This window comes from Chrysemys picta, chromosome 24 (assembly GCF_011386835.1).
Source record: "Chrysemys picta bellii isolate R12L10 chromosome 24, ASM1138683v2, whole genome shotgun sequence".
Lineage (NCBI taxonomy): Eukaryota > Metazoa > Chordata > Testudines > Emydidae > Chrysemys > Chrysemys picta.
This window is the reverse complement of record NC_088814.1, coordinates 1,555,352-1,583,254: the sequence shown is the minus strand read 5'-3', so window position 1 is coordinate 1,583,254 and position 27,903 is coordinate 1,555,352. Positions and strand designations below refer to the sequence as shown.

At 69.4% G+C, this 27,903-nt stretch overlaps 2 protein-coding genes across 4 annotated transcripts in view; both read right to left on the bottom strand.

The window, feature by feature from the left end:
- Positions 1-1,920: 1,920 nt before the first annotated feature.
- On the bottom strand, positions 1,921-4,260 carry HCRT (hypocretin neuropeptide precursor). Its single transcript, XM_065578062.1, has 2 exons — positions 4,240-4,260; positions 1,921-2,920 (listed from the first exon to the last, which is right to left on the bottom strand). Exons 1-2 carry the CDS (start codon positions 4,258-4,260, stop codon positions 2,222-2,224), a joined length of 720 nt encoding a protein of 239 aa, XP_065434134.1. The 3' UTR covers positions 1,921-2,221.
- Positions 4,261-6,352: 2,092 nt separating this feature from the next.
- LOC101951416 (inactive phospholipase C-like protein 2) overlaps positions 6,353-27,903 on the bottom strand; it is a 40,417-nt gene continuing 18,866 nt past the window's right edge. For 2 of the 3 annotated variants that reach the window (XM_065577837.1, XM_065577839.1), the window contains exons 2-6: positions 20,252-22,702; positions 19,556-19,759; positions 18,943-19,018; positions 13,420-13,529; positions 6,353-7,799 (exon numbers count right to left, since the gene is read on the bottom strand). In XM_065577837.1, the coding sequence (XP_065433909.1) occupies positions 7,614-7,799; positions 13,420-13,529; positions 18,943-19,018; positions 19,556-19,759; positions 20,252-22,702 (3,027 nt within the window). In that variant the 3' untranslated portion in view covers positions 6,353-7,613. Of the gene's footprint in view, positions 7,800-13,419; positions 13,530-18,942; positions 19,019-19,555; positions 19,760-20,251; positions 22,703-23,496; positions 23,654-27,903 lie in introns of those variants that run through there. The other variant, XM_065577838.1, reaches the window with a different exon arrangement.

Genomic DNA, 27,903 nt, shown 5'->3' with positions numbered 1-27,903 from the left:
CCTGCCACCCCAGCCCTAGGCTCTCTCTTCCCCACCCCACCCACACCCCCTGCCACCCCAACTCTGGGCTCTCTCTTCCCCACCCCACCCACACCCCCTGCCACCCCAACTCTGGGCTCTCTCTTCCCACCCCCTGCCTCCCCAGCCCTAGGCTCTCCACCCCACCAGTGCTGGCTCTGCCCGCTCCCCCCTCACCTCCAGCCGGTCCGGTGCTGGCAGAGTCGGGGTAAGCAGGGGGGCTCCCGGGCCGCGCCTCAGCCCAGGGTCCCTCCAGCCAGGGCTCCCACCTCCAGAGCCAGCCAGGACCTGGGAGGGCAGAGCCAGGGCCCGGTAGGGGGCTGAGGAGCTGCGGCAGGATAGCCCCAGAGGGAGCCCCGGAGAGCGGGACGTGGGCCCCACACGGCAGCACCCTGCCCTCTGTGGCCCCACTGCTGCTTCTGGCCGCCCCTGCCGCAGCCCCTGGGCGGCTCGGGCCGCTTCGCCCAGCCCCGGCTGCGGCGCTGGGGGGGTGGCTGCCCTGCGGCACCTGCAGGCGGCTCCGTGTGCCCCGCGGGGCGGCCCCCAACCCAAGTGTCCCCCGCTCGGAGCCTGCCCGGCCCAGCCACAAGGTGCGGGCGCTGCTCCCCCGCGGCGTGAACCACAGCGGCCCCAGGCGCCCCCCGCGCTGCTGCTGCCAGGGCCGGCTCTAGGCTTTTGCTGCCCGAAGCAAAAAAAAAACCAAACACAAAAAGATGGCCGGAATGCCGGCCCTGAAATTGTGCCACCCCAAGCATGTGCTTGGTTTGCTGGTGCCTGGAGCCGGCCCTGGACGCTCAGGGTGGCTCAGCCTGGCCTGCCAAGCAGAGACTGGCCTCCCCGGGCCTTAGGTGGAGCAGGTGGCCTGGTGCAGAGCCTGGTCCTTGGAGAAGTCCCTGGCCTCCCGCCCTGGCCTGGCGTCTCCACAGGGCGTTCCAGGCGGGAGCAATAAAGGGGCTCACAAAGGATCCAGGGGAGAAGCGTAGGGTTTCCCGTCAAACCTGGGGCCCAGGAAGGGGCCACAGCGGAGGGCGCCAGGGTGGGTGTGGGAGAAGAGTCTGGCTGCAGTGGGGTGTCCTAGAGGAAAACTGGCACCGTGGGCAGGGCAGGAGACCCGGGTTCGAGTCCTTGCTCTGGGGCGCTGGGGCCAGTCACGTCGCAGCCCTGTTCCTCAGCTCCTGCCCTGCGCTGGGGTCTGCAGGGGGTGGAGCAGGCAGGGCAGGGGCGGGGAACCAGGGGCTCGCTAACTGTAAGGGGGGGTTTGCTTCCCCAGGGTGAAGAGCTGGGGGCTGCTCTTGCTCCCTCCCCCCCTCGCCCAGGGCAGGCCTGGGGCTGACCCCTGGGTGTGAGTCTATCCGCAGCAGCAACCCAGCCAGGCCGGTTTATTTTCCAACACTGCCCTGTGGCTGCCAGCACTGCCCAGCCCCTGTGGTGGGTGGGTGTGTGTGTGTGTGTGTGTGTGTGTGTGTGTGTGTGTGTGTGTGTGTGTGTGTGTGTGTGTGTGTGTGTGTGTGTGTGTGTGTGTGTGTGTGTGTGTTCAGACACCGAGCAATAGATCGGAGCATCTGCTACATAAATCAGATGGTGCCAGCCGCGGACCACCAGCCCGGGAACCCCAGCCACAGCCCTGCTGCCGGCTAGTGGGAGAACCGCGCCCCGTGCCTGCAGTGCGAACGCGGGGGGCTCGGGGCTCAGGCCGTAGCCGTCCCAGCCAGGCCCGTGCAGCCAGCTCGCCCACTCCCAGGCCGGCCTGGCCTTGCCCAGCGCTCGGCCTGCCGGCCATGGGGGCCAGTTCCCCGTGAGCGCAGCCCGGCTCCTAGGCTCCTTCGGTCTTTCTCGAGAGACCCTCCCCTTAGCCATGGGCTCCTGCAGCAGTCCCCCCGCCCCCCCCCCCCCCCCCCCACCGCCGGGGGAGCTGCCATGAGCTGAGCTCGCCCCACTCAGGGTGGTCCCAGCACCTCCTCCCTTCGCTCCAGCCCAGGCAGCGGGGCTCAAACCTGGGCTACTCACACCCGTGTGACAGCAGCTGGCCGCTGGTCCCCGGGCACCCCATCTCTCCCCGCGAGCCGCACTGTTCCTGGGAGACAACATGCCAGGCAGACAGCGGTGAGCCTCAGGCTGGGGTTTATTTGTAAACGACCCGTGGTGCCCGCAGTCTCCCCGTGGATCCCCCCTGCCCCCACGGGCTGCTGCTCCCCCGCACACTTCAGGAAAAGCTCTTTGCAGCCGCCCCGCTCTGGCCCGTGGCAGAGTCCTTGTCCAGCTGGCCCCGGCATTCCCTGGTGCTGGCGGGGGCGGTGTTGGCCGCACATGTGGCTGGGGGCAGCAGGGCGTCCGCGCTGGAGGGCCGGGGGGAGACGGCCCGGCAGGCCGAGGCTGGCTGCTCTGGCGCCAGCTCCGCCCGCTTGCCCATGGTGAGGATGCCGGCGGCGTGCTTGCCCGAGCCGTGCAGCAGGCGGTAGAGCTGGCTCTGGAAGGCCTGCGAGCCGCTCTTTCTCTTGCCCAGGGTGAGGATGCCGGCGGCGTGGTTGCCCAAGCCGTGCAGCAGGTCGTAGACACGGCAGGGGCAGGTCTTCTGGAGGCAGCACGTGGGCACGCTCTGCCGGGCCGCAGCCAGAGAGCAGAGCAGCGCCAGGACCAGGAGGCAGCAGGCCCTGTGGAGCTGCGGGCGCAAGAGGCAGGCATTAGTGCAGGGACAGGCTGGCACTGAGGGGGTTAAACCCAGAGACGCCTCAGCCCCCCTCTGCCCCAGGCTGCGGATCTCAGAGCCCAGCTGCAAAGACGCTGTTTCCCCCCACCCCCAGGAGCTGCCAGACGGGCTCAGCCCAGGGGCCCATCTAGCTTGGCATCCTGGCTCTGACAGCTCCAGCAAGACGCCCTGCAGTGCTGGGCTGCCCGGTTCCCACTAGTGACCCTGACCCCACTAGTGACAGGTTGGGTTGTGCCCAGCGACCGGCCCGTCCCAGCCTGCGGGGTGGGGGGGCCTCAACAAGCTCCCCCAGCCAACCCCACACACCTCGCAGGCCCAGCCCCACCCTCTCCCAGCAAACCTCACCTGGGCGCCACCTCCCTGCCCTGCCCCACTGTGAACCCTCAGCCAACGCTTCCCCTAAAAGACCCAGCACGCCCCAGTCTCCCATAGCCACCCCCCATCTGGTTTCACACCTCACCACACCCCTCTGCACCAGCTGGGCTGCACGACCCTCCCATGGCAAGACTAGAACCCAGGAGTCCTGAGCCCCTGCCCCTAACCACTAGCCCCCACTGCCCTCCCAGAACCCAGGAGTCCTGCCTGTCACACGCCCTTTTTACAGGCCCTAGCAACCTGCTCCAAAATCCAAGACAAAGGGATCAGGCACACACTGTCCCCTGCCTCTCACCCCATGGCAACACTACAGCCCCCGCCCCTTTCCATGCAGGAGAAACAGCCACGGCTGCAATTAGCGCTAATTGGCCCCCTGGCTGGCAGAGGGTGCGTCATGGAGACCAAGCTGCCCCCAGGGAGCCCTCCAGGGTGAGGCGGGTCCAGGGCGGGTGGGAAGCTCACCCCGTTTCGGGCGTGGCCGGCAGGGTCAGGCTGCACCCGGGCAGGGTCGGGAAGAGGTTAAATAGAACAGCTGCTGGGTTTCCCTTTAACACTGAGCGGGACTCGGTTCTGCGACACCTGGCACTCAGCCAGATCACTGACCCCGTGCAATGCTCGTGCAACGCACCACGGTGCTGAGTGGGGAGCGGTTCACGCAGCGGATGCAAGGCCAGGGTGGTTTGGGCCACAGGCGCCAGGCGGGACAGACCTGGGCCCAGCGTGCAGCCCTAGGTGGTCTTTGCCTCCCCAGTGTCCTACGCGGCCCAGCAGGCTGGCTCCAGGGCTCGTGGGGCAGGGGAGGGGGCGTCTCAGTGGGTTCTGGGACCCCATTGGGATCAGGAGAGACACCGGGAATGGACAAAGCAGATGCCATTTGCACCCTGGCCTGCGTCCCCTGAGGGCAGGACAGGCTGGGCTCCTCCCCAGAGCTGCTCACCAGGAGGGCACATGCGGCAGGGAGACACGCCAGCCTGGGGTTCAAGGCCACCATCGCGCGACCCCCAGTCACCGTGCTCGCCTCCCCCTCGTGCTGCGCGCCTGCCCCTTCCCAACTGTGCCCTTGCTGGCGCGAGACCTCCCTGCACTGCGGCCTCTCTTCTGCCCAGCCCAGCCCTGGTGGCCAGGCCCTGGCGCCGTACCTTGGCGTTGGGCACCTCCATGGGTCCGAGGTGTCTGCGAGGACCTGAGCGAAGCTTGGGCATGACCCGGTGAGGAGCAGCGACGCCCTGAGCCGCTCTCCCCGGCAGCCCAGGCTTTTATAGGGCCAGGCTGCCCCGAAACTCATCCCCTGCCCTCCCCAGCCCCCGCACAACGGTGCTGGCAGCAGTGGGGCTGGGGCTGCAGGACGGGCCAGTCTCTGGGAGACACGCAACCATTGTCCCCCGTTGCTTGGAGACGGGCGAGGCCCGTTCCCTCATTTGTGGCTCCCCATTATGCGGCGGCCGGAGCCGAGTGGCTGGTGGTCGTGCGGGATGGAGACAGGCCGCGTCGCCTGGCGCTAATGAGCCTGTAACTTCCGAAGGAATCCGCCGGCCCGCACGGCACAAAGCTGCCGGAAGGTCAGCAGCGGGGAGGAGGGGGAGACTGGGCCCCATTAGGCTAATTACCCGGCCCCAACAAAGGGGGTCTGGCAGCCGAGCCGCATCCGTCCCTGGCACGTCAGAGGCGCCGGCGTGGCCACACGTGTCCGTGGCACGGTGCACCTCCGAGCCCCCGGAGAGCCAGGCCCTGCAGGCGGAGAGCGCGGGGGGGAAATCTGCCCCCCAGGGACGCTGGAACATGTTTTAGGGGGGGGGCACTGGTGATGGAAACCCCAGATTTGGGCTATTACTTCTCCAAGGCAGGGGCAGCACCCCCCATTTCCAGCCCCAAAGGAGGCCCCTGCTCAGCCCTGGGGCCCTGTCAGTCCTCACCCTGCCTGTGGGTCAGGCCCCGTGGCCTGGGAGAGGCAGCCACAGCTCAGGCCAAGAACCTCCGCGCTGCCACCCCCAGGCTGGCATCTGTGCCCAGCCATGGGCACCTTGCTGCAAGTTGGATGGCACTTGGGGGGCGGTGCGGGGGGTGCCCCCAGGGACAGGCTGCTCAGTCCCATGGCATGGGGCAGGCCCGTTAACCCCCTCTCCAGGCATCCCCGCTGCATCCAGATGGGCCATGGCAGGGTGGGGGCTCCCCACTGCTCCTGCCTCAGCCAGGAGGGGTCACTAGTGGGACACGTGGCCCCCCTCTGCACCCACCCCTTGCACAGCTCCCCCAGCCCTGCCTGGCCACAGGCCACTGCTCAGCCATGGCCAAGCCACCCCCGGCCCGTGGCCACAGCTCAGGGGTGAAACACGCCGTTTTCCCGCGGCACTAGGCACCGTCCCCAGGGCGCTGGCCCAGCCCCCAGCTATTGAGAGCGTCCCAGGCCGCCTGGGTCCCTAGGAGCCACCCAGTGCTCGCGGAAGCAATTTCCTTGTGGGGCCGGGCCCTCCCTGGAGGCCAAGCTCTCCCCTGGCCCGGCCCCAGCTAACGGCAGGAAGATCAGTGCGGGACGCACCTACTTCCACTAGCCCTGAGCTGGCCCCACAGGCGGGGCTGCAGGGGGCTTTGGCGGGAGGCGTCCGGCTGATTAGGGGCCGTCGCAGTGGGGGCACGGGGGGGTGCACGGCTGCCGGGAGCAGGGGCCCTAGCTGGAGTCTGGCACGGTGAGAAATAAGCCCTGACGGACTGTGCCCTGCAGAGGACTGGGCAGGGGGCAGAGACATCCCCTGAGGGTCCATGACCAGGGCCTCCCCATCACCCCTGCGGGAACTGGGGAGAACACCAAGGGCAGGAGACGACTGTGGGCAAATCGCCAAGGCAACGGGCCAGGGTTTGTCACCAGCAAAGCCGCCCAGCTGGCAGGAGCCCCACCCGGGGGCGGCGCTGGGGGCGGGCACCTGGCACTCCGACCTGGCCGGAGAGCGGGGCCGGGAGCCCAGGCAGGCTGAGTCCCAGCAGCGACTGGCTGCGCCTCTGGCTGCTCCAGCCGCTGCCTCCTTCCCGGGCATCACACGGTCCCCACGGGAGCAGCGAGGGTCCTCCTCCCGCCGGGGGGGGGGCACATACAGCCAGTGCCCCAGGGGTGCCCCATGCCGGGCCCAGCTTGGCTCCTGGCGGCGAAGGGCCAGATTTGCTGAGCTCCCCGGACCCAGCCGCGGCTGCCCATCTCGGGAGTGCAGCCAGCCCCCGCCCCTCAGAGCCCCCCAGACAAACAGCAGCCGCTGCACCAGCTTGGGGTTTGCTCTTTATAACGCCGCAGCTTTGACCCTGCTCTGAAAACATGGGGGGTTGCCCCCAGCTTCTGCTGCCTGTGCGGAAACCCCGCCCGGCTCAGCGCTGGTTTCTCGGCTCACGCCGCGCCGGGCAGCCCCCTATTGCTCTGTGACTCGATCCTGCCGCCGGAGTCCCCCCAGCAGAACCCTGGTAATGGTGGCCGAGCCCCTGGGGCAGTTCCCTGCCCAGCCCCATGGCCAGGCCCCTGCTCCAGGCTGCACTCACCAGCTCCGCCCTGGGCCCTGACCCCCAGGTGCGGCCGGGGAGGCAGCCCATGAGCTAGGGCACAGCTGGTGAGTTCCTGGCCCCCGAACCCCATCCAGGAGCGTTGTCTAGGGCTGGGCTGCAGGGGAGGGGCGGGGCTGGGTTAAGCAGGAACCTTCATGGCCCCGCCCAGCCCCAGGGCAGCTCAGCGGCGGGTTGGCAAGCTGGTGGTGAGCCGGGACCAGGCGTGAGCCCCTCTCGGAGACCCCCACGTCAGCACGCTGGGTGCCCAGCGATGCCCTGGAACGCGCTGGCCGAACCCCGCAGGGCAGACGCAGCCGATGCCCCCCGACAGGGGTTCCAACGCCCCCCACGACGGGACCACCCAGCTGCATCTGCACTGCGGGGGGGGGGGGGGGGGGAGCTGCAGCCCGGGGAGGGGGGGATTTTTCACAGCTCAGCACTGCAGCTATGTCGACCTAACCGCTCAGAGCATGCCAGCCCCCGCCCAACACACACTCCCCCCGCCCCCCCAGCCACACGCAGCAGGACAGAGACGCTCCTTCAGCGAGCGCAGTCGGAGCAGGGCCCGGGCTGGGGGGAGGCTCTGGGGGCTCAGGGCCCCAGTGTGACGGAGAGACACAGGCTGGATCCGGCCTGACCCCCCCCTCACTCCCAGCGCCTCGTCCCAGAGCAGATTCCTGCAGGTCCCCACTACACATTCCCGAGCCCAATCCCTGCCTGAAATGACCCCCCAGCCCAGCCCGAGGGCGCAGCCCAGGGCCAGGCAGAGCGCTAACCCCACCCCCACCCGAATCACCCGCCTGGATCGCCCCGGGACGGCCCGTGCAGCCCCCACCCCGGCCGGGCTCCTGTCTCCCAGACGCACGGCCAAAGGCCCGGGCGTTCTGGGGCCGGTGCCCGTACAATCCTGGGTCCGTGTCAGGAGCGCTGGGGGCCCCGGGCGATGGAGGGGCCGCGGGCTCAGTCCTGGCCCCCACGCCCTGCCTCGCGGTCAGCAGGACCCGGTGTCGCTGCCTCCTTCTGTCTCTGAGATGGGCTCCAGCAGGGTCCGGGCCCGGCCGAGCTCGGGGGAGGCAGAGCCGTTCCTGCCGATGCCACACGACTGCCCCGCGTTGTGGATCTGCCACAGATTGTCCAGAGCCTCTGCCTTGGCCTGCTTCAGGAGATCTGCCTGGCCCTGCAGTGGGGAAAGGCCAAAGGTCAGGGGTGAGGTGGGGCGTGGGCTCCTTCGAGGTCTCCGCTCTGGGGGAGCAGCCTGGACCTGGGGGCAGGGGCTCCCCCCCCCAGCGAGAACTGGCCCCTGGGCTGCGGGGAGACGGGCCCAGCTTGTGACACGCAGAGACTCTAACCCAGCCGAGCCGTCTCCCCTCCCCAGACAGAGTCACTGCTCAGGGGCTGCCCCATAACCCCCCGCCCCAGCCCTGCCCGGGGGCCAGAAGGGAGCAGCGTGATCCTCTCGTCTGACCTCCTGCACAGACCCTGGCCCCCCCACTCCTGCAAGAGACCCCTCGCCTCCGGCTGAGTCCCTGACGCCTCGGATCACGGGTCAGTCCCGCGGCAGCGAATCCCCCTTTCACACCGGCCTCACCGTCAGCTCCTCCCTGGCTGGAGTCCCCCCGCCCCTCCCGGTGGCCTCTGTGGGGTGAACGGGGGATCTCAGCCCAGCCCCCCAGTGGGACAGGGAGCTGAGAGCTGACGATAAATGCAGAGATCTGAATGGGACGCCCTGCGGGGTGCAGGCCAGGGAGCCTCATGCTCCCAGAGCGGAGCCGAGACCCCCGACGCCTGGCAGGACACGGGCCTTAAAGGAGCAGGGCGACGCCGTGTCCCTCCCCCTCTCGTTTACATGGGGGGGGCTCTGCTATCAGGTGCTAGCAGAGCCTGGGGCTGGGGGGCACCTGTCCAACCCGGCACATACAGGGCCCCAGTCCCGCCCGGCCCCCTTCGCTGATCACTAGCCCTGTGGGCTACTGCTCTGGTGCCACCCGGAGACCACTCTGGGTACTGCAGCTCTGTGCCTCCCCGTCCAAGCCCAGCTGGTTCCCTGGGCCGGCAGCGTCCAGCAGGAGGCAGCGTTTTCACACCCAGCGGGTGGGGTGTCGTGGGGTGTCGTGGGGAAGCGGTTCCAGGCAACGGCCCCCGAACAGCCTGGTGTGCTGCTGACTTCACAGCGCCCCTGTCCGGGCAGAGCCCTGAGAACCAGCCAGAACGCCGAGCCCGGCCAGCGGCACGGTGCTGGGAACCCCCCCGAGCTGGGGCCAAACCTGTGACGCTCGGCCCAGAGCCTGAGCTAGAGGAGAAGCTCCCTTTGCTGGCAGCAGCAGTAGGCTGTTCTCCCCTCTGCGGGCAGCCACGGGCACCACACTCGCCGCAGACCTGCCCCCTCCAGCATCCCACCTGGGTACCGGGGCCCCGGGAACAATTCATACTGGGGGCGGGAGGGGCTGAGAGCCATTGAACCAAACAGCCCTGTACATGATGGAAACCACATTGAGCCAGAGGGCGCGGCAGCCCCGCCAGTTCCAGCCCCTACCCCGTGGCACTGCCCCATACGCTCCCTAGCTCAGCCCCACAAGGCCCCCTTAGCCATCGCCCAGCTCCGAGGGACGCTCGTGCCCCACACAACCCCTAGATGGCAGCACGGGATCACCGCACCGTGGGCCAAGCTCCTTGATCCAACCTGCCTCTGACGGGTCCCACGGGAGCAGGGCCTGGGTCTCCCCAGAGCCCACCCCACACCCAGAACAACAGGGCCCCGGTCCAGACCCAGGCAGGGCAGAGCCCAGTCCAGGGGGCACAGAGCTGTCGTCACCTGTGTGTGCCCCATCGCACCCCCGGCACAGCCCAGCAGGGACCATGGCAGCTAGGCCTGGGGGGTGGGGGGAGACCAGGATGTCGGGGTTCGCTCCACCCCCACAGAACAGCTCATGGACAGTCTCTTGGCAGGGCGACCTGGGAGCTCAGCACCCCCCAGAGTCGCCTGCGCCCCAGGCACTCCCAGCCCAGGTAGGCAGGGCGAGCACATGGCAGCGTCCAGTGCAAGCCGGCATCACAGGGCACCGCTCCCTCCCTGCAGCCACCGGCCCCCCAGACCCCCCACGGCTCTGAGCTCCTGCTGCCCCGGTGCTGGCTGGGAAACCCAGGGGCCCGGCCTGCGAGGGGTGAAGTTCTCGGCTTAAACCCTCGCAGGAGATGTAGAGACAAGCCCTGTCCTGGCCTCACCCTGAGGCGGGGGGGGGGGGGGGGGCGGGCTCAGCTGGGGCCCAGGGCCAGACCCAGTGCGTGGAGGGGTCACTGGACCAGCAGGGCCCTGCTGGGCATCATCCAGCCCCCCACTCGCACCTCCCACTCCTCACGGTGCCCCCCCTTCCCTTTCCCAGCCTGACTATCCCCGGCCTGCTGGTGCCAGCCTTGTCCTTCGGCTTCGGCCGCTCTCCTCCTCCTGCCCCGAGAGACTTCTCTAGAGCAACCGCTTCCCGACTGCAGCACCAAGCCAGCGTCCACCCGGCACGTGTTGGGAACCGAGCCCCCGGCCCAGCCCACGGAGACCGGGCAGCGCACTGACCACAACACACAGCCAGCGGGGCAAACCCTGGGGCCAGGGGCTGTGGAGCGGGGCATGCTAGGAGCCGGCGTGCAAAGGGCCCAGAAATACCTGCCCAGAAGTGTGTGTCCCACGCGCTCGCACACGCAGCCCAACACACTGCTCCAGCCGTGCACAGCCAGCCGTGTACAGCCCATGCGCACGCCCACACAGCCACATACCCTCCTCCAAACGCGCTCACAGCCCTCCACGTGTGTGCAGCCCTACAATGCACACACAGTGCCAGTGCAGAGCCCGGCAGCCCGCCACACGCGCGCACACACACACACCCACACCTGTGCACGCCCGTGGCCTTCAGCCTGCCACACGCACGCCCACCCGCCACACACACACACCTGTGCACGCACGCCACACACACCTCACCTGTGTACGCCCGTGGCCCTACAGCCCGCCACACATACACACACCTCTGCACGCCCGCGGCCTTCAGCCCGCCACACACACACACACACACCTGTGCACGCCCACGGCCCTACAGCCCGCCACACATACACACACCTCTGCACGCCCGCGGCCTTCAGCCCGCCACACACACACACACACACACACCTGTGCACGCCCGTGGCCCTACAGCCCGCCACACATACACACACCTCTGCACGCCCGCGGCCTTCAGCCTGCCACACACACACACACACACACCTCTGCACGCCCGCGGCCCTACAGCCCACCACACACATACACACCTGTGTACGCCCGCGGCCTTCAGCCCGCCACACACACCACACCTGTGCATGCCCACGGCCCTACAGCCCACCACACACACACACCTGTGCACGCCCATGGCCCTACAGCCCGCCACACACACACACCTGTGCACGCCCACAGCCTTCAGCCCGCCACACACAAACACACACCTGTGCACGCCCGCGGCCCTACAGCCCGCCACACACACACACACACACACCTGTGCACGCCCGCGGCCTTCAGCCCGCCACACACACACACACACACACCTGTGCACGCCCGTGGCCCTACAGCCCGCCACACACACACAGCTGTGCACGCCCACAGCCTTCAGCCCGCCACACACACACACCTGTGCACGCCCGTGGCCCTACAGCCCGCCACACACACACAGCTGTGCACGCCCACGGCCTTCAGCCCGCCACACACACACCTGTGCATGCCCGTCACACACACACACCTGTGCACACCCGCGGCCCTACAGCCCATCACACACACACACCTGTGCACACCCGCGGCCCTACAGCCCGCCACAGACACACACCTGTGCACGCCCATTAGCTCTCTCACGGCAGCCGGAGCTGCGGTCCCTGCAGGACTCGCTGAAGCAGGCTCTGTCCTAGCAAAGGGCGACGGAAGCTGGCCGGGGGGGCCGGTGATGGCTGCAGGGGCCGCGGCTGGAGGCTGCTCCGGGGAATTTCTGCACCTGGCGGGCAGGCGAGTCCTTGGGGAGCTGGAGCCCCACTCCCCACACAGGGGTTGGGATCCGCCTGATGTCCTTGGCCACCATCGGGTCCAGCAGTGCCTGCTGACCGGGTGACTCAGCCCCGCGGGCGCTGGAGCAGCTGGGAATGGCTCTCAGGGAGCTGAAGCTGCCGGGCCCCGCGGGGGCCGGGTGAGCCAGGCTCTGGGGTGGGCTGAGGCAACCAGCCCTGGCCACCAACAATGCCCCTTTGTCTGCAGCCTGGACTGCGCCCAGCCCCGCTGGCCCGGCTCCCCAGCAGTCTCAGCTCTGCCACGTGAGCTGGCACCAAGCAGGGCCCAGGGCAAGGCTGGGCTGGGAGCCAGGGGCCCGGAAGGTCGGGGCAGGCGGCTGGGACCACCCCAGGATGCACAGGGGCAGCTGCCAGTGCTAGCACCGCAAGAGCGGAGCGGGACTCCTGGATTGCATTCCTGGATCCGCCACTGACGCTCAGTGTGGCCTTAGGGAATTCCCTCCCCCGTGCCTCAGTTTCCCCATAGGAGCGCAGGGATCACGCCCTTCCCGTGGGCATGTGAATCTGGCCGGGTTTGCTACGTGTGGAGGTGACGCGAACGCTCAGCATGGGCATCGCTCTCCTGGGCATCCCGGCCCAGCACTCCGAGCGGCAGAGGAAACACCGTCACCCGGCGCGGTCTGGCGTCCCACCACCCCCAGGAGCAGGACCTAGAGCGTCACCCGATGTGATGAAGTGGGGGATTTTCTTGTGTTTTCCGTGTTTTCCCAATGGTTTGCATGCAGAGCGGGTGGGACTCAGTGTCCCTGGGGGTTACTGGTTTAACGAGGGGAGAGGAGAGGGAGTTTGTTGTTACAGAGGCCGGGAGAGGGAACTTGGGACCCCAGCCGATGGCCTGGAGAATGGAGACCCCAGCAACCAGTGACCTGGCGACCTGGAGACCCAGCTCAGGAATCGCAGCTGGTTCTGGCCAGTGGGAGGACAATGGGCTGCGGAGAGACGACCCAGTGACCTGACTAGACGGTTCCAGCCCGAGGGGGCCAGAGGAGGGCGGAGAGGAGAGGAGGCCCAGGCGACCCTCTTTACGACCCTGTTTCCCTGGAGAGAAGACAATGGACAGAGGGGGGGCTTGGGGCCGGTGATATCAGATGCCCAGCTGCGAGCAGGGGGGCTCTGGGCTGGAGAGGGGGAGCAGGCAGAGCCCACCTGGATGCAGGGGGACTGGGATGTGCTGGGCTGAGGGAGGCCAGGCCTGAGGCCCGGAGAGTTTCCTGTGCTGTGTTCAACGCTCAATAAACCTCCTGTTTTACATTGGCTGAGAGTCGCTCTAGGCTAGAGAACGGGGGCATCAACCCCTTCAGGGGGTGGAGGCCCCGGGGGCCCAGAGCGAGGGGACTCCCTGAGGGAGCCCACGGCGAGAGATAGACGTGCTAAGGCTCAGAGAGGTGCGGCTTTGGAGGTGGAGGGGCCTGGCCCCGAGAGAGAATGGACCCCCGAGAAGGGCTGTCTCACTGAAAGGGGCATCCCCCCACGGACCGCACGGGGCCATGAGTGGGCACGATCTGTGAGTCCGTGAGACCCCGTCAGGCCAGCCCCAGGTCCCAGGTACAGGTGAGGAAACAGACCCGGGAAGGGATGGGCCCAGCGATCCCGGCTCTCGGTTCCACTGGTCCTCGGGCTCCAGTCTCCGGGGCTCCTTTAACACGGGGGAAACTGAGTCAAGAGAAAACCACTGCAGAGGAAAATCTCGAGGGAGGACCCCAATGCCAGCAGCCAGGCCCCGGCGTTACCTTCAGCACCGTGATGTTCCAGGCGAAGCTCTCCAGGGCCTTCTGCAGCTTCCTGCCCGTCAGCCCCTCCTCGGCCTCGAGCCGGCGCAGCTCCTTGTGGAAATCCATCCCTGGGGAGCGGAGCAGAGGGGAGCCGTCACGCGGAGCTGCTGGCGCCGACCGGAGGGGCCACAGCGGCCGGGAACACAGCAAAGCCGGCGGCAGGGTGCCCAGGGCTGGCTCCATATGGGGATCGCCCTGCGCTGCTCGCTGGTGCCCCGGCTGCACAAGGAGTCCCCGAGGAGTCGCTGCCCCAGAACAGTGCCCCGTGCACAGCCCAGGGGCAGGGGAGAGCAGGGGAGCTGGGGTCAGGAGATACCCAGCCCTGCCCCCCACTCAGGCAGGAACAAGGGAATTCCATGTCACAAAGGGGGGTCCCCAGTAAGGCAGGGCCCTTGGCTGCCCCTAGGGGACCGGTGCAGCCCCAAGCCCAGAGGGTGCACGGGACGCCCAGCGCCCGGCTCAGGTGTGATCCCAGCCGGCGGCAGGGCAGGGCCCAGGTGGCAGCTGTCACCAACCCTGCGGGGAGCAGCGGCAGGTTCCCGTGGGCCCCGGGGCCGGCGTGGGGCAGGCAGCCCCCTGCAGCCAGGGACAGGGTGTACGTGGGAGACCCGGGCTCTGAGTGCCTGGAGCTGCAATGGCAGCACCACGGGATGGGGGCTGGGGGGCCTGTGCCCCTGGGAGCAGGCGGCTGGGCGGGCTCCAGGGCCGAGCCGCGTAGGGAGGAGTCGCCCCAGGGGGTGGCACCGGGCCCGATCCGAGCCCGTGGATCTGCCCAGTGGGGTCTGCCCAGGCGGTGCTGCCGGGGGGCCCCGCGTGGGAGGGGACAAGGTGCAGCGCCCCCAGCAGGAGCCTTTTCCGTGGACTCGCTGGCCTCCAGCTGCGTCCTGGCGCCCTCCGCGCCGGGGACAAGGGAACGGCCTCGAGAGCCGGCAGGGGAGGGAGCAGCCAAGGCCGCCCCCCCCCAGACCTCTACTGAGCGAGAAGCCTAGGAGTTGCCTGCAGAACAGCCCCCCTCCAGCCCGCCCCCCGGGCACCGGCACAGCCATGAAGCTGCCTGTCGGGGAGGGGATCCCACAGGCGGGGGGGGCTACACGCACTCGCGGGCTGAGGGCACCGACCCCCCCCGGGGAGCCCGGTGACCCCCCCAAAGACCCCTCCTCCTTGTGGGAGCTCACGCAGGGCCCTGCCTGCCCCCCGCACGGATCCCCCTTCATTAGCACAGGGCTCCGGCTCGTTATCTCTGCTGACGCTGATGGGAACCGTCTGCGCCAGCCTCAGGGCCGGGGGGGAGGCTGGGCAGGGCTGGGAGCCCCAGTGATCGCCTGGTGCAACAGGTCCTGGGACATGGGGGCAGCCAGCACCATACGTGGCCATGTAGGGCCCCCCCTGGGCAGCAGAGGGAGATTGTTCAGGGGCCATGGAGCACGGGGTACCAGTCCCTCGCCGCCTCCCGAGCCTCTCTGTCTGGAGCCGAGAGTGCTATGGGGGCCTACCCAGAACAAGCAGCTCCCCCCCTGATACCCCCAATCAATACCACCCCCCCGAGACCCCACACAGATACCACCTCCCCAAAACCCCACACCATGGTCCCCATCCCCCCAGACACTCCTCACCAATACCACCACCCCCCGAGACCCCACACCACGGCCCCCATCCAATCAAGACGCCCTCCCGAGACCTCACACCACGACCCCCATCCCCTCAAGACACCCCCCACCGATACCACCCCCCCGAGACCCCACACAGATACCACCCCCCTGATACACCCCACCACGGCCCCCATCCCCCACAGGGACCCCCCCACTGACCCCACGGCCCCCAGTGACTCGACACTAAGTGAAGAGGTGCAGCCCCTGTGCCCCTGCAGTAACTCCCCCCCCCCCGGCAGGCACTGTGCTGAGCTGGCCCCGCTGGACTCTCCTGCTCCCGCTGGGGCTGGCACACGAGGGGTTAAGGGGCACCCTGCATCCCGCCCCGAGCGCGTTACCCCCCCCAATGCAGTGCTGGCTCCAGGCCGACGCGCTGTGGTTCGCCCACCTGCTGTCAATCATCCCCCCACGCTCACCCCCCCGGGTTATTAACTCGGGGGGGATCTGGGCAGGGCCCGGCCCCCGCAGTGTGCGTTAGGGTTCATGCTGGGGGCAGGGCAGGTTGTGGGGCATTGGACCTGGGAGGGGCAGAGATCCCGGGCTAATTTATAGCACTCCAAGCTCCTGGTGCTCCCCCAGGATCCAGCCAGCCAGGGCGCGGCGCGCTCTGACCCCCGGCACTCCTGGGTGCCATGGTCCACACCCAGCGCTGCACCAACTGAGGGGCACCAGCAGAGCTGGGGGGAGCCCAGGGCTGGGCTAGTAGACGGCTGCGGGTCGGGAGTGAGGGGCACCGGCAGAGGTGGAGGAGCCCAGGGCTGGGTTAGCAGGGGGCTGCGGGTCGGGAGTGAGGGGCACCGGCAGAGTTGGGGGAGCCCAGGGCTGGGTTAGCAGGGGGCTGCGGGTCGGGAGTGAGGGGCACCGGCAGTGCTGGGGGGAGCCCAGGCTAGCAAGGGGCTGCGGGTCGGGAGTGAGGGGCACCGGCAGAGCTGGGGGGAGCCCAGGCTGGGCTAGCAGGGGGCTGCGGGTTGGGAGTGAGGGGCGCTGGCAGAGCTGGGGGAGCCCAGGGCTGGGTTAGCAGGGGGCTGCGGGTCGGGAGTGAGGGGCGCCGGCAGAGCTGGGGGAGCCCAGGGCTGGGCTAGCAGGGGCTGCGGGTCGGGAGTGAGGGGCACCGGCAGAGCTGGGGGGAGCCCAGGGCTGGGTTAGCAGGGGGCTGCGGGTCGGGAGTGAGGGGCGCCGGCAGAGCTGGGGGAGCCCAGGGCTGGGCTAGCAGGGGCTGCGGGTCGGGAGTGAGGGGCACCGGCAGAGCTGGGGGGAGCCCAGGGCTGGGCTAGCAGGGGGCTGCGGGTCGGGAGTGAGGGGCGCCGGCAGAGCTGGGGGAGCCCAGGCTAGCAAGGGGCTGCGGGTCAGGAGTGAGGGGCACCGGCAGAGGTGGGGGAAGTGAAGGGCTGGGCTAGCAGGGGCTGCGGGTCGGGAGTGAGGGGCACCGGCAGAGCCGGGGGAGCCCAGGCTAGCAGGGGGCTGCGGGTCGGGAGTGAGGGGCACCGGCAGAGCTGGGGGAGCCCAGGCTAGCAGGGGGCTGCGGGTCGGGAGTGAGGGGCACCGGCAGGGCTGGGGGGAGGTGAAGGTGGGCTAGCAGGGGCTGCGGGTTGGGAGTGAGGGGCACCGGCAGAGCTGGGGGAGCCCAGGGCTGGGTTAGCAGGGGGCTGCGGGTCGGGAGTGAGGGGCACTGGCAGGGCTGGGTTAGCAGGGGGCTGCGGGTCGGGAGTGAGGGGCACCGGCAGAGCTGGGGGAGCCCAGGCTAGCAGGGGGCTGCGGGTCGGGAGTGAGGGGCACCGGCAGAGCTGGGGGAGCCCAGGCTAGCAAGGGGCTGCGGGTCGGGAGTGAGGGGCACCGGCAGAGCTGGGGGAGCCCAGGCTAGCAGGGGGCTGCGGGTCGGGAGTGAGGGGCACTGGCAGAGCTGGGGGAGCCCAGGGCTGGGTTAGCAGGGGGCTGCGGGTCGGGAGTGAGGGGCACCGGCAGAGCTGGGGGAGCCCAGGGCTGGGTTAGCAGGGGGCTGCGGGTCGGGAGTGAGGGGCACCGGCAGGGCTGGGGGGAGGTGAAGGTGGGCTAGCAGGGGGCTGCGGGTCGGGAGTGAGGGGCGCCGGCAGAGCTGGGGGAGCCCAGGCTAGCAAGGGGCTGCGGGTCAGGAGTGAGGGGCACCGGCAGAGCTGGGGGAGCCCAGGGCTGGGTTAGCAGGGGGCTGCGGGTCGGGAGTGAGGGGCACCGGCAGAGCTGGGGGAGCCCAGGCTAGCAGGGGGCTGCGGGTCGGGAGTGAGGGGCACCGGCAGAGCTGGGGGAGCCCAGGCTAGCAGGGGGCTGCGGGTCGGGAGTGAGGGGCGCCGGCAGAGCTGGGGGAGCCCAGGGCTGGGTTAGCAGGGGGCTGCGGGTCGGGAGTGAGGGGCGCCGGCAGAGCTGGGGGAGCCCAGGCTAGCAGGGGGCTGCGGGTCGGGAGTGAGGGGCACCGGCAGAGCTGCGGGGAGCCCAGGGCTGGGTTAGCAGGGGGCTGCGGGTCGGGAGTGAGAGGCGCCGGCAGAGCCGGGGGAGCCCAGGCTAGCAGGGGGCTGCGGGTCGGGAGTGAGGGACGCCAGCAGAGCTGGGGGAGCCCAGGGCCAGGCGAGCAGGCGTGGGGGCCCGGAGTGAGGGGCACCGGCAGAGGTGGGGGAAGTGAAGGGCTGGGCTAGCAGGGGCTGCGGGTCGGGAGTGAGGGGCGCCAGCAGAGCCGGGGGAGCCCAGGGCCAGGCGAGCAGGCGTGGGGGCCCGGAGTGAGGGGCACCGGCAGAGGTGGGGGAAGTGAAGGGCTGGGCTAGCAGGGGGCTGTGGGTCGGGAGTGAGGGGCGCCGGCAGAGCTGGGGGAGCCCAGGGCTGGGTTAGCAGGGGGCTGCGGGTCGGGAGTGAGGGGCACCGGCAGAGCTGGGGGAAGTCAAGGGCTGGGCTAGCAGGGGCTGCGGGTCGGGAGTGAGGGGCGCCGGCAGAGCTGGGGGAGCCCAGGGCCAGGCGAGCAGGCGTGGGGGCCCGGAGGGAGGGGCACTGGCACAGCCTGACAGCAGCACCTGCCTGTGTGGGTTCAGCCACGTGTCTTTTATGCCACAACACTCGTCGCCACTTACGCCGTCAGCCCCACTCTGTTATTTCTGATGCTAATTATATTCCGGGGTTTGGCAGTTAACGATTCCTCTCTGCTTCCTCGTCAGCCTCCCCCGTACGGCTCCGCTCCCCCAGCGCCGGCCCCTCGGCGGCCCTGCTGCCCACCTCTCAGAGCCGGGCGCTGGGGCTCGCTCGTGCCCTGGCCCCCCACGGGGTTCGAGCAGGATGGGGCCCAGGCGCTCGCCCCACCGATCAGGTGTCTCAGCTGCGAGCAGCCAGGAGGGGGACAGAGCCGTGTCCTAGACGCACACCCCGTGTGAGCCAAATACCCCTGCCCCCGCCACGCCCACAGCCCCATTCCCTGCCCAGCAATGCCACTCGGCTGCCTGGGAAACAGGAGACACAGAGGGTCCGGGGGGCGGGGGTGGAGCAGCCCAGCAGACTCCCATGGGGCTGGGTGTGGAGAGGTCACTGCCCCAGCTGGCCGGCTGGGCCCAGGGTCTTTCCCCTCCAGGGGCACCGGCTCCCATCCAGCCCCGGGGTGGGGACGGGCCAGGTAACCTCCAGCCAACAGGGCGCCCAGAGGCCCCATTAGCGCCGCGCCTCGTCCTGCCAGCAGGTGTCACTGGTGCCAGCACAAAGGCCGCCCCCTGTGGCCCCAGGTGCCCATAGCCCCCCAGCATCCTGGGGGGAGCAGAGTCGGGGCCCCCAAACCCACCCCGCTCTGCAGCCGGGCCCAGCGGCGCCTGCCCCCCGCGGCACGTACCCGCCTGCTGGGCTTGCATCAGTTTGCTGTGCACAGCGTCGGCCGATTCGATCAGGGTCCGGCTGGTCTGGATCGTCTGTGGGAGCAGAGACGGGGGATTTGAGGGAGCAGGACAAGGGGCGGCCCAGCACCCCGGGGACCCCTTCCCACACGGGCCCACGCAGGCGCCCCCCCAGCTCCAGCCTTGAAAGAGGCAGCTCCAGGTTGGGGGGGAAGGGAGGAGACGCTCCCCCGGCCAGGCCTCCCCGCTCCCAGCGATGCCCGGCCAGGTGCCAGCTCCGGGGAGCACGAAGCAAGGAAGCGGCTCTGGCTATTAGCGGGACTCCTGCCGCCCGCTGGGATGGCACCAGGGGCTGCGCTGGCTACGGGACCCCGAGGGGCCGCAGGTGGCAGGACCAGGCCATGCTGGGACCTCGCTCTCCCGGCCCAGGGAGGGGCTGGCACTTCCCGGTCCCCCCGGCCCGGTGACGAGTGCCCGAGCAGAGAGCCGGCTCGGCCGGGGAGGGGGCTGGCACTTCCCGGTCCCCCCGGCCCGGTGACGAGTGCCCGAGCAGAGAGCCGGCTCGGCCGGGGAGGGGGCTGGCTGCCCGGCGAGGGGGGGGCGGGTGCTTACGGTCTCGTAGGCGGTGAGCACTTTGCGCAGCAGCTCCGGGACGGGCCCCTGGGCCTCCATGGGGGGGTACTGCTGGCCCAGGTTCAGCGTCACGCTGGGGGCGCTCTCGCTGCGCAGCAGCCACGCGGCCACCGTCAGGATGCATTGCTTCATGGTGGCCGCCGGCGCCAAGCCGCACAGCTCCTTGAAGGAGACCAGGGCGTTCTGGAGACGGAGAAACAGGTGAGCCGGGCACCCCACTGCGCGCTGCCTGGGGGGGCAGGGCCACAGCCCCCGCTAGGAGCCTGCACAGCCTGGCCTGGGGCGCTGACACGAACACAGGCTGGGGGCCTCCTGAATAGAACCCAGGCGTCCTGCCTCCCGCCCCTCCCCCAGACACTCCAACCCACTAGACCCCACTCCCCTCCCCGAGGGGGAGAGACCCAGGCGTCCTGACCCCCGCCCCTCCCCCAGACACTCCAATCCACTAGACCCCACTCCCCTCCCCGAGGGGGAGAGAACCCAGGCGTCCTGACCCCCGCCCCTCCCCCAGACACTCCAATCCACTAGACCCCACTCCCCTCCCCGAGGGGGAGAGAACCCAGGCGTCCTGACCCCCGCCCCTCCCCCAGACACTCCAACCCACTAGACCCCACTCCACTCCCCTCCCCGAGGGGGAGAGAACCCAGGCGTCCTGCCCCCAGCCCGGCGCGGTACCTGCATGTTCTCCCGCAGGTCGGTGGCCTCGCGCAGCGGCTGGCCGGCCGTGCGGAACACCTCGTCGATGGCCTTGATGCCGGTGGTCTTGGCGGAGGCGTATTCCCGCAGCCGCCGGCCCCGGCGCCCGGTGCGCCCCCGCCGCTGCCCCTTGCCCCCGCCGGGCCGGTCGGCGATGGCCACGTGCAGGAAGAGGGTGGCGTGGGGCAGCAGGTCTCCGGCCAGGGACTGCAGGGGCACGTGACGGTAGCCGCTCTGCAGGCACTCGAAGGGGATGGTGTACTGGGCGATGAACTCGTCGCCGATGTAGTCGTCGTCCAGCACGACCAGGCGCAGCAGGGCCAGCTCGGGCAGGTTCACCTGGAACTCCAGGCTCTCCTCGAAGACTGGGTTGTCCCCGCTCTGCAGCGCCGTCTTGGTGCGCCGCTCGGCGCAGTCGGCCGGGATGCCATGGATCTCGGCGCAGACGTAGGGCTCCACCACGTCGCCCTTGGCGCCCGAGCCCCGGGGCTTGGGCAGATTCTGCCCGCTGATCACCCGGAGGTGCAGCAGCTGGGCCGGCACGCCGGGCAGCGAGTCCTTGGCGTTGGCGCTGAAGTAGGAGACCTCCTCCCGCATGACGGCGGGGCGCAGCACGTACCCGCAGGCCCCGTTCTGGTGGAACCAGCCCGCGTTCAGGTCCATCATGAGCCCCGGCGTCTGGAAGTTCATGGCCACCATCTGGCAGCCACACTTCCAGAAGTCCTGCGGGTTCATGTTGCTGGCGTCGATGCGCAGGGGGCTGGGGTAGACCCGCGACAGGAACCGCTTGTTGTAGCTCACCAGCTCGGCGGGGCACTCGCTGGCGAAGCGCCCGGCCTCCACCTCGCTGAAGGAGCAGAGCTCCCAGTAGCGCTGCCCGCGCCGCGAGGCCTCAAAGTCCCGGAAGGGCACCGCCTGGCACAGGCTCACGAGCTCCGACAGCTCCCTACTCAGCCGAAACCTGCGCCGCCCTTCGGCCTCGCCCGGGCCCTCCTCCTCGTCCGTCACCTCCCCCTCGCTCTCGTGGCAGCTGGGCGGCAGCTTCCTGCCCTTGATGAGGACCCTGCCCTTGAGTGTCTCCGGGGAGGGCAGGTAGGCCTCCTCGGGGGCGGGGGGGTCCAGGTACAACTTGGCGCCCAGGGTTTTCCTCAGGCACTGCGCCATCAGCCGCTGCTGGGCGGGCGAGCAGCGCACGGCCAGGCACAGGATGAGGGGGTATTCGGAGGCCTCGAAGGCGTACCGGTCGATCACACCCACCACGCTGCGACAGGCCACGCGGGAGGTGGCCGAGCGGCCCCCGGAGACCAGGGGCTCGCCGTCCGGGCCGTCCCACACCACCAGCTCCAGGCTGCGGCAGCCCATGCGCAGGGCCGTGACGTAGCCGCCCAGGCCCGCGCTGCCCCAGGAGCTGTCCTCCCGCAGGCAGGCGCTGTGGGCCGAGCTGATGTAGTAGTGGGACAGGGGCTGCGTCATGTCCTGGCACACCCGGCGGTGCTGCGGGTCAAAGATGGAGCAGTCAGGGGAGAGCAGGTAGCGGGTGAAGCCATCGATGGCCAGGTAGCCCTTCTCCCGGCCCTCGCTGGAGGGCTCGTATTTGCCAACGATCTCCAGGCACGTCTCCTCGGTCACCCCCTCCATGCCCTGCTCCACCTCCAGGAACGTCAGTAGGTCCTTCAGCCCCAGCGACTCCTTGTTGCTGGAGAACTGGACCAGGAGGAAAAAGATCTCGGGCCTGGTGCAGAGGTCGCAATAGGCCTCCACAAACAGGTCGCAGGCCACGTCGCTCCCTGGCCGCTCGCCGGCCTTCTGCAGCTCCTTGAACTTCAGTTCGATGGTGGAGGCCTTCATGCCCGGGTTCAGAGCCTTGATGAGCTGCACGGCCCGGGCCACGGGGATCCGGCCCACTTTCTCCAGGTCCGCCACCTCAAAGACCGAGGAGATCCAGGAGGTCCGGAGGCTGGGATGGCCGGCCTCGGGCGCCTCCGGCGTGTGCTTCCCGTAGGACACCAGGTACCTCAGCCCCATCACCCAGGCGTTCACCACGTCGGCCGAGCTGGCCACCAGGTCCAGGGATTCGTAGTTGTCGCCGTGGATGATGGAGAAGGCGCACTCGTCCGGGAACTGGTCGGAGAGGCCGTTGCTGCGCAGCACGGGCGTTTTCTTCCCCACCCGCACCTCCTTGACCAGCTCGATCTCGATCTTGGCCTTCTCCGAGTCCTTCTTGGAGGGCTCCCACCGCAGGCAGCGCATGTCCGGGGCCAGCAGGAAGAAGCGGCTGTACATGCGGGAGTTGGAGCGAACTTTCTTCATCTCGCAGCCCTGCAGCATGAAGGAGATGCAGGCCGCCGTGCTGTTGATCTTCCGGTCATGGGGCATGGTGCTGAAGGACACGGTCTTCTTCTTCTGAACTGGCCTCTGGCGAGAGCCGTCCTGCGGGAGGAGAACACAGCGGTCAGGCCCGGCGCAGAGACCGACAGGCTGGGCCACGGGCCGGGCTGTGCAGAGGCAGACCGGAGGGGCAAGGGGCGACGCCCTGCACAGGGACCGGGGCGAGCGCCGTTTGCTCACGGGACCCAGACACGGGCTCCTGCCCCTGCTGACACGGAGACGTCACACAGCCAGGCCCCTCTGCCAGCCCAGCCCCGGCACCGACCGCCCAGGGCCAGAGCCCAGCACCGGGCAGGCTCCTTCGAAGCAGAGCACAGACGTTCGGGCTCAAGTCAGGGAGCTGGGGGGAAGGCCCAGCTCCGGCCCAGCCCTGCTGGGTGACCCTGGGCACATCCCTTCTTCTCCCTGTACCTCAGGGCCACGCAAACCCTGTGCTCCCCGCAGTGAACGGGCTGGGGGGCAAACTCAGGCCCCTCGACGCCCCTCAGGAAGCCTGCCCAGCCGCACAGGGAAAGCGCAGCCCTCATGGGGGCTGGTTCTTTCCTGCGTTACTGCCATGGTTGATTTTGCTCCAGAGGGAAAAAACTGTTCGGAGCAGCGGGTCCACCTCCTGCAAGGTGGCCAGACAGGCCCCAACCCCCCCGGCAGTGACCCCCCCAGACAGGGGCTCAACAGTGGCCGTCTCAAAGCCTCTGTCCCTCCTTCCGCCCCGGCAAGGTGCAGGGGCCTGATAAGGCCGGAGCCAGCGTGGCCCTTGCGAGCTAAATATAGGGCACATCCTCCCATGGCCTGCGGCCGCCACACAGGGACCCCCGCCCCTTCCTCCCACCACCAACCAGTTGCTGAGCTCTTCCTGCTGGGGGCTGGGGGCAGGAGGCGCCTTCCCGAGGGCCCTTCCCGGTTCCCCATGGGCGGCGTGTGCTCCCCATGACACCACACACGGACCCTGTGCCCCGGCATCTGCTTCTCTTCTGAGCTGCAGCCCCTGCTATCCCAGCGCGGGGCTCCCCCAAGTCCCGCCGGTGCCCCTCACTCCCGACCCGCAGCCCCTGCTACCCCAGCCCTGGGCTCTCCCCAGTCCCCCCCAGCTCTGCTGGTGCCCCTCACTCCCGACCCGCAGCCCAGAATGAATGCCCAAACGGGCACCACGATCCAGATTCCAGCAAGCGGGAACTGGAGGTGAAGGAACCGACCATCACATAGTCGATCAGCCGCCCACGCTGAGCAGCTGGGGAGGAGGGGGGGATCCCGGCTCCAGCTCCCCTCCCCCACACGGCTCTGTCTCAAGGTGATTCACCAGCTCAGGCCTTGGAGAGACAAAATAGCCCCGTGGCCCTGAAACCTCCCGGACCAGCTGGGGAGCCCCCGGCATCCACGGGCAGCCAGCCTCATGCCAACCCCTGCCCTGCCCCCCACCAGCTCCCCCAGCCTCATGCCAACCCCTGCCCTGCCCCCCACCCAGCTCCCCCAGCCTCATGCCAACCTCTGCCCTGCCCCCCACCCAGCTCCCCCAGCCTCATGCCAACCCCTGCCCTGCCCCCCACCCAGCTCCCCCAGCCTCATGCCAACCCCTGCCCTGCCCCCACCCAGCTCCCCCAGCCTCATGCCAACCTCTGCCCTGCCCCCCACCCAGCTCCCCCAGCCTCATGCCAACCCCTGCCCTGCCCCCCCAGCCTCATGCCAACCCCTGCCCTGCCCCCCACCAGCTCCCCCAGCCTCATGCCAACCCCTGCCCTGCCCCCCACCCAGCTCCCAGCCTCATGCCAACCCCTGCCCTGCCCCCCACCCAGCTCCCCCAGCCTCATGCCAACCCCCGCCCCCACTGAGCAGGGAGCTCCCCCAGCCTGCGCCATGCCCAGCCCCCCAGCGGGTGCTCCCCGGGGGGCAGAGAGCAGCTGGAGGAGGCCTGGGGCTGGGATGAGCAGCTCCTGCCTGGGGTTTCTTCAAAGGGAAGTCTCGGAGGGCTGCTCCTAGGAGATAAGGGGTCGGGGGAGTAGCCGGGTCTCAGCAAACCAGACCCCTCAGCCCAACAGGCGGGGCGGGGGGGGGGGGGGGGAGCCCAAGGACACAGCAGCCTCGGCGGGATCTCACGGACAGGCACCATCCGCAGGGGCTGGTCCCTGCCCGGCCTTTGCCAATGAGCAGCAACGGGACAATGCAACGAAACAAAGGAGCTGACAGGAATCATCGGTGCCCCTCACTCCCGACCCGCAGCCCCCGCTAGCCCAGCCCTGGGCCTCACTCATCCTCCCGCCCCATCCGAGCTCTGTCGAGCAGAAATGCGCTGAGCCAGTGTCTCCCCCACGTGGCTCCACTGCTGGGCCCCCCGAGCAGGACTTGCTGCCCGTTTAATCCAGAGGATTTTCCAATCAAGAGCAGCTGGCGTGGCCTGGTCCCCGTATCCTGCTGAGCCCCCCTGAGCCTCCCCCGCCCCTGCCAGGTACCCAGGCGTCGCTGTCGCCATCGGGCAAGGGGCCCCCGTGCGCGCACACACACACACCCCCTCACCCACCCCCCACACCCTCACCCACACCCCCTCACTCACAGCCACACACCCTCACGCACCCCCACACCCTCACGCACCCCCACACCCTCACCCACACCCCCTCACTCACAGCCACACACCCTCACGCACCCCCACACCCTCACGCACCCCCACACCCTCACCCACACCCCCTCACTCACCTCCCACGCACACACACACACCCTCACCCACCCCCCACACCCTCACCCACACCCCCTCACTCACACCCACACCCTCATGCACCCCCACACCCCTTCACTCACCTCCCACGCACACACACACCCCCTCACCCACCCCCACGCACCCCCACATCCTCACCCACACGCACCCCCCCACCCCCCTCAGTCACCCCCACACACACCCCTCGCGGCCTGATCCCCGTATCCTGCTCAGCCCCCCTGAGCTTCCCCTGCCCCTGCCAGGTACCCAGGCGTCGCTGTCGCCATCGGGCAAGGGGCCCCCGTGCGCACCCCCACACCCCCTCACTCACACCCATACACCCTCATGCACCCCCACACGCACCCACTCACACACACCCCCACACACACCCCTCGCGACTGAGAGGCCCGGAGCCAGTGGCACGTGGCTCGTTCAGCCAGGAGTCACCCCCACACTGAGCAGCCGCCCCCAGCCCCCATGGGAGCCCCCGGCTCTACCAGCCCCACACACGTGGCCCCGTGGGGAGAGGTTTCCTGCTCGGCCGAACTAGCTTGTTTAGGCTCCGTTTTCCTTCCTTCCTTCCTCTCTCTCAAGGCCGGGAGCCGGGATCCTGCTGGCTGCTCCCCCGGCGGCCTGGCCACTCGGGGCTTCCTCCCTGCTCAGCCCAGCCCATCGCAGCTGCCCCACCAGACCTGGGGCTAGAGCAGGCCCCAGGCCCCAGCTCTGACATGGGCCCCTGCTGGGCTGCCCCATGAGTCCAGACCCCTGCCCCCCCACCGTGAACCTGCCCCCGTCTCTCCCCAGGGATGGACGTGCGCGCAGCCCCCTTAGCCCATCAGCGCTAACGACCCTGGCGCTACAATTCAGTCCTGCCCAGCGACGGCACTGCCCCCCAGCAGCATGCCAGACCCCCAGGTGCCCCGCGCCCGACACACACCCGCAAAGGGAAAAGAAAACGCCACAGACACCCCCTGCCTGCCCAGCTGGCTACCCGGAGAGGCCCCTGCCCCCCCCTGCATGGGGCCCATTCACCACGGTATCCCCCAAAGCCAGCCCTGGGGGGGGGCCTGTGGCCCAGGCCCTGCCGAAGCTGCATCTCAGCCTGGCTTGGCAGCAGAGCCCAGCACCGGGACCTGGACGCCTGGAGGGACAGACCTGGCCCCCCGCCCCAGGCAGGGCTGTGTCGGAGCAAGAGCGACCCCTTACCGGGCTGCCCTGTGACCCCCAGGCCACGGCCCACAGGGAACACACTCGGCTGCCCTCAGAGGGCCCTGCTTGTCCCCCACCCCAGAGGGCTGCTCTCCGGAGCCAGGCCTGGGGCAACCCAGAGCGGCAGTGAAACCTCAGGCCGTCTGCCCTGTCCCTGCGGCTGCCCCTTCCCCGGCCCGGGTCAGTCCATCGGCCCCTCCCTTCCCGAACCAGCCTGGCCACACAGGCAGTCTCTATACTGTGTATTGGCCCTGGCGCTCAGGGCTGCTCTCGCAGGGATAGAAACTCCCTGGGAAGGACGAAATCTCCAGGTTGGGGGGCTGAGTTCTGGGGGGAGGGGGACGGGTCGGGGCTTCCAGACGCATCCACCAGCCCGAGGTGCCTGCAGAGCCCCGGGACTCCACTCCCGGGGGAGGGGTTAAGCACCAGCTGGGAGGGCACCAGCACCCAACCCGCCTTTGGTCGTCCCAGGAGTCGGCAGAAACTGGGGCTGTTCCAATGACGAAGCCACTGTACAGTTTGGGGGGCTGGCAGGCTCAGCGCCACCAGCCCAGGGCTGGGCTAGCAGGGGGCTGCGGGTCGGGAGTGAGGGGCACCGACAGTGTTGGGGGGAGCCCAGGGCTGGGCTAGCAGGGGGCTGCAGGTCGGGAGTGAGGGGCACCGACAGTGTTGGGGGGAGCCCAGGGCTGGGCTAGCAGGGGGCTGCAGGTCGGGAGTGAGGGGCACCGACAGTGTTGGGGGGAGCCCAGGGCTGGGCTAGCAGGGGGCTGCAGGTCGGGAGTGAGGGGCACCGACAGTGTTGGGGGGAGTCCAGGGCTGGGCTAGCAGGGGGCTGCGGGTCGGGAGTGAGGGGCACCGGCAGTGTTGGGGGGAGCCCAGGGCTGGGCTAGCAGGGGGCTGCAGGTCGGGAGTGAGGGGCACCGACAGTGTTGGCGGGAGCCCAGGGCTGGGCTAGCAGGGGGTTGCGAGTCGGGAGGGTCTCAAGCAGAGCAGTGTTGGGGGGAGCCCAGGGCTGGGCTAGCAGGGGCTGCGGGTCGGGAGTGAGGGGCACCGGCAGTGTTGGGGGGAGCCCAGGGCTGGGCTAGCAGGGGGCTGCGAGTCGGGAGTGAGGGGCACCGGCAGTGTTGGGGGGAGCCCAGGGCTGGGCTAGCAGGGGGCTGCAGGTCGGGAGTGAGGGGCACCGGCAGATATTTTCTCTTAAAGGTACGAACACCCCAGGACACAACCCCCCCACTCCCAACGTCCCCAGCTCTGGCAGGAGACAGGCCCCTCCCAGTGCTGACGCTCGCAGCCCGGAGAGCAGGACAGCACGACACAGACGTGGCCCAAGCGCCGGCGGCACAGATGCCAT

What these genes read in the sequence shown, in the direction of transcription:
- HCRT (XM_065578062.1), bottom strand. Translation starts at nt 4,260, where the DNA reads ATGGAGGTGCCCAACGCCAAG. An exon ending in TGGAGGTGCCCAACGCCAAG is followed by an intron (nt 2,921 to 4,239) that starts GTACGGCGCCAG and finishes CAGGGTCACTAG; the next exon opens with TGGGAACCGGGCAGCCCAGC.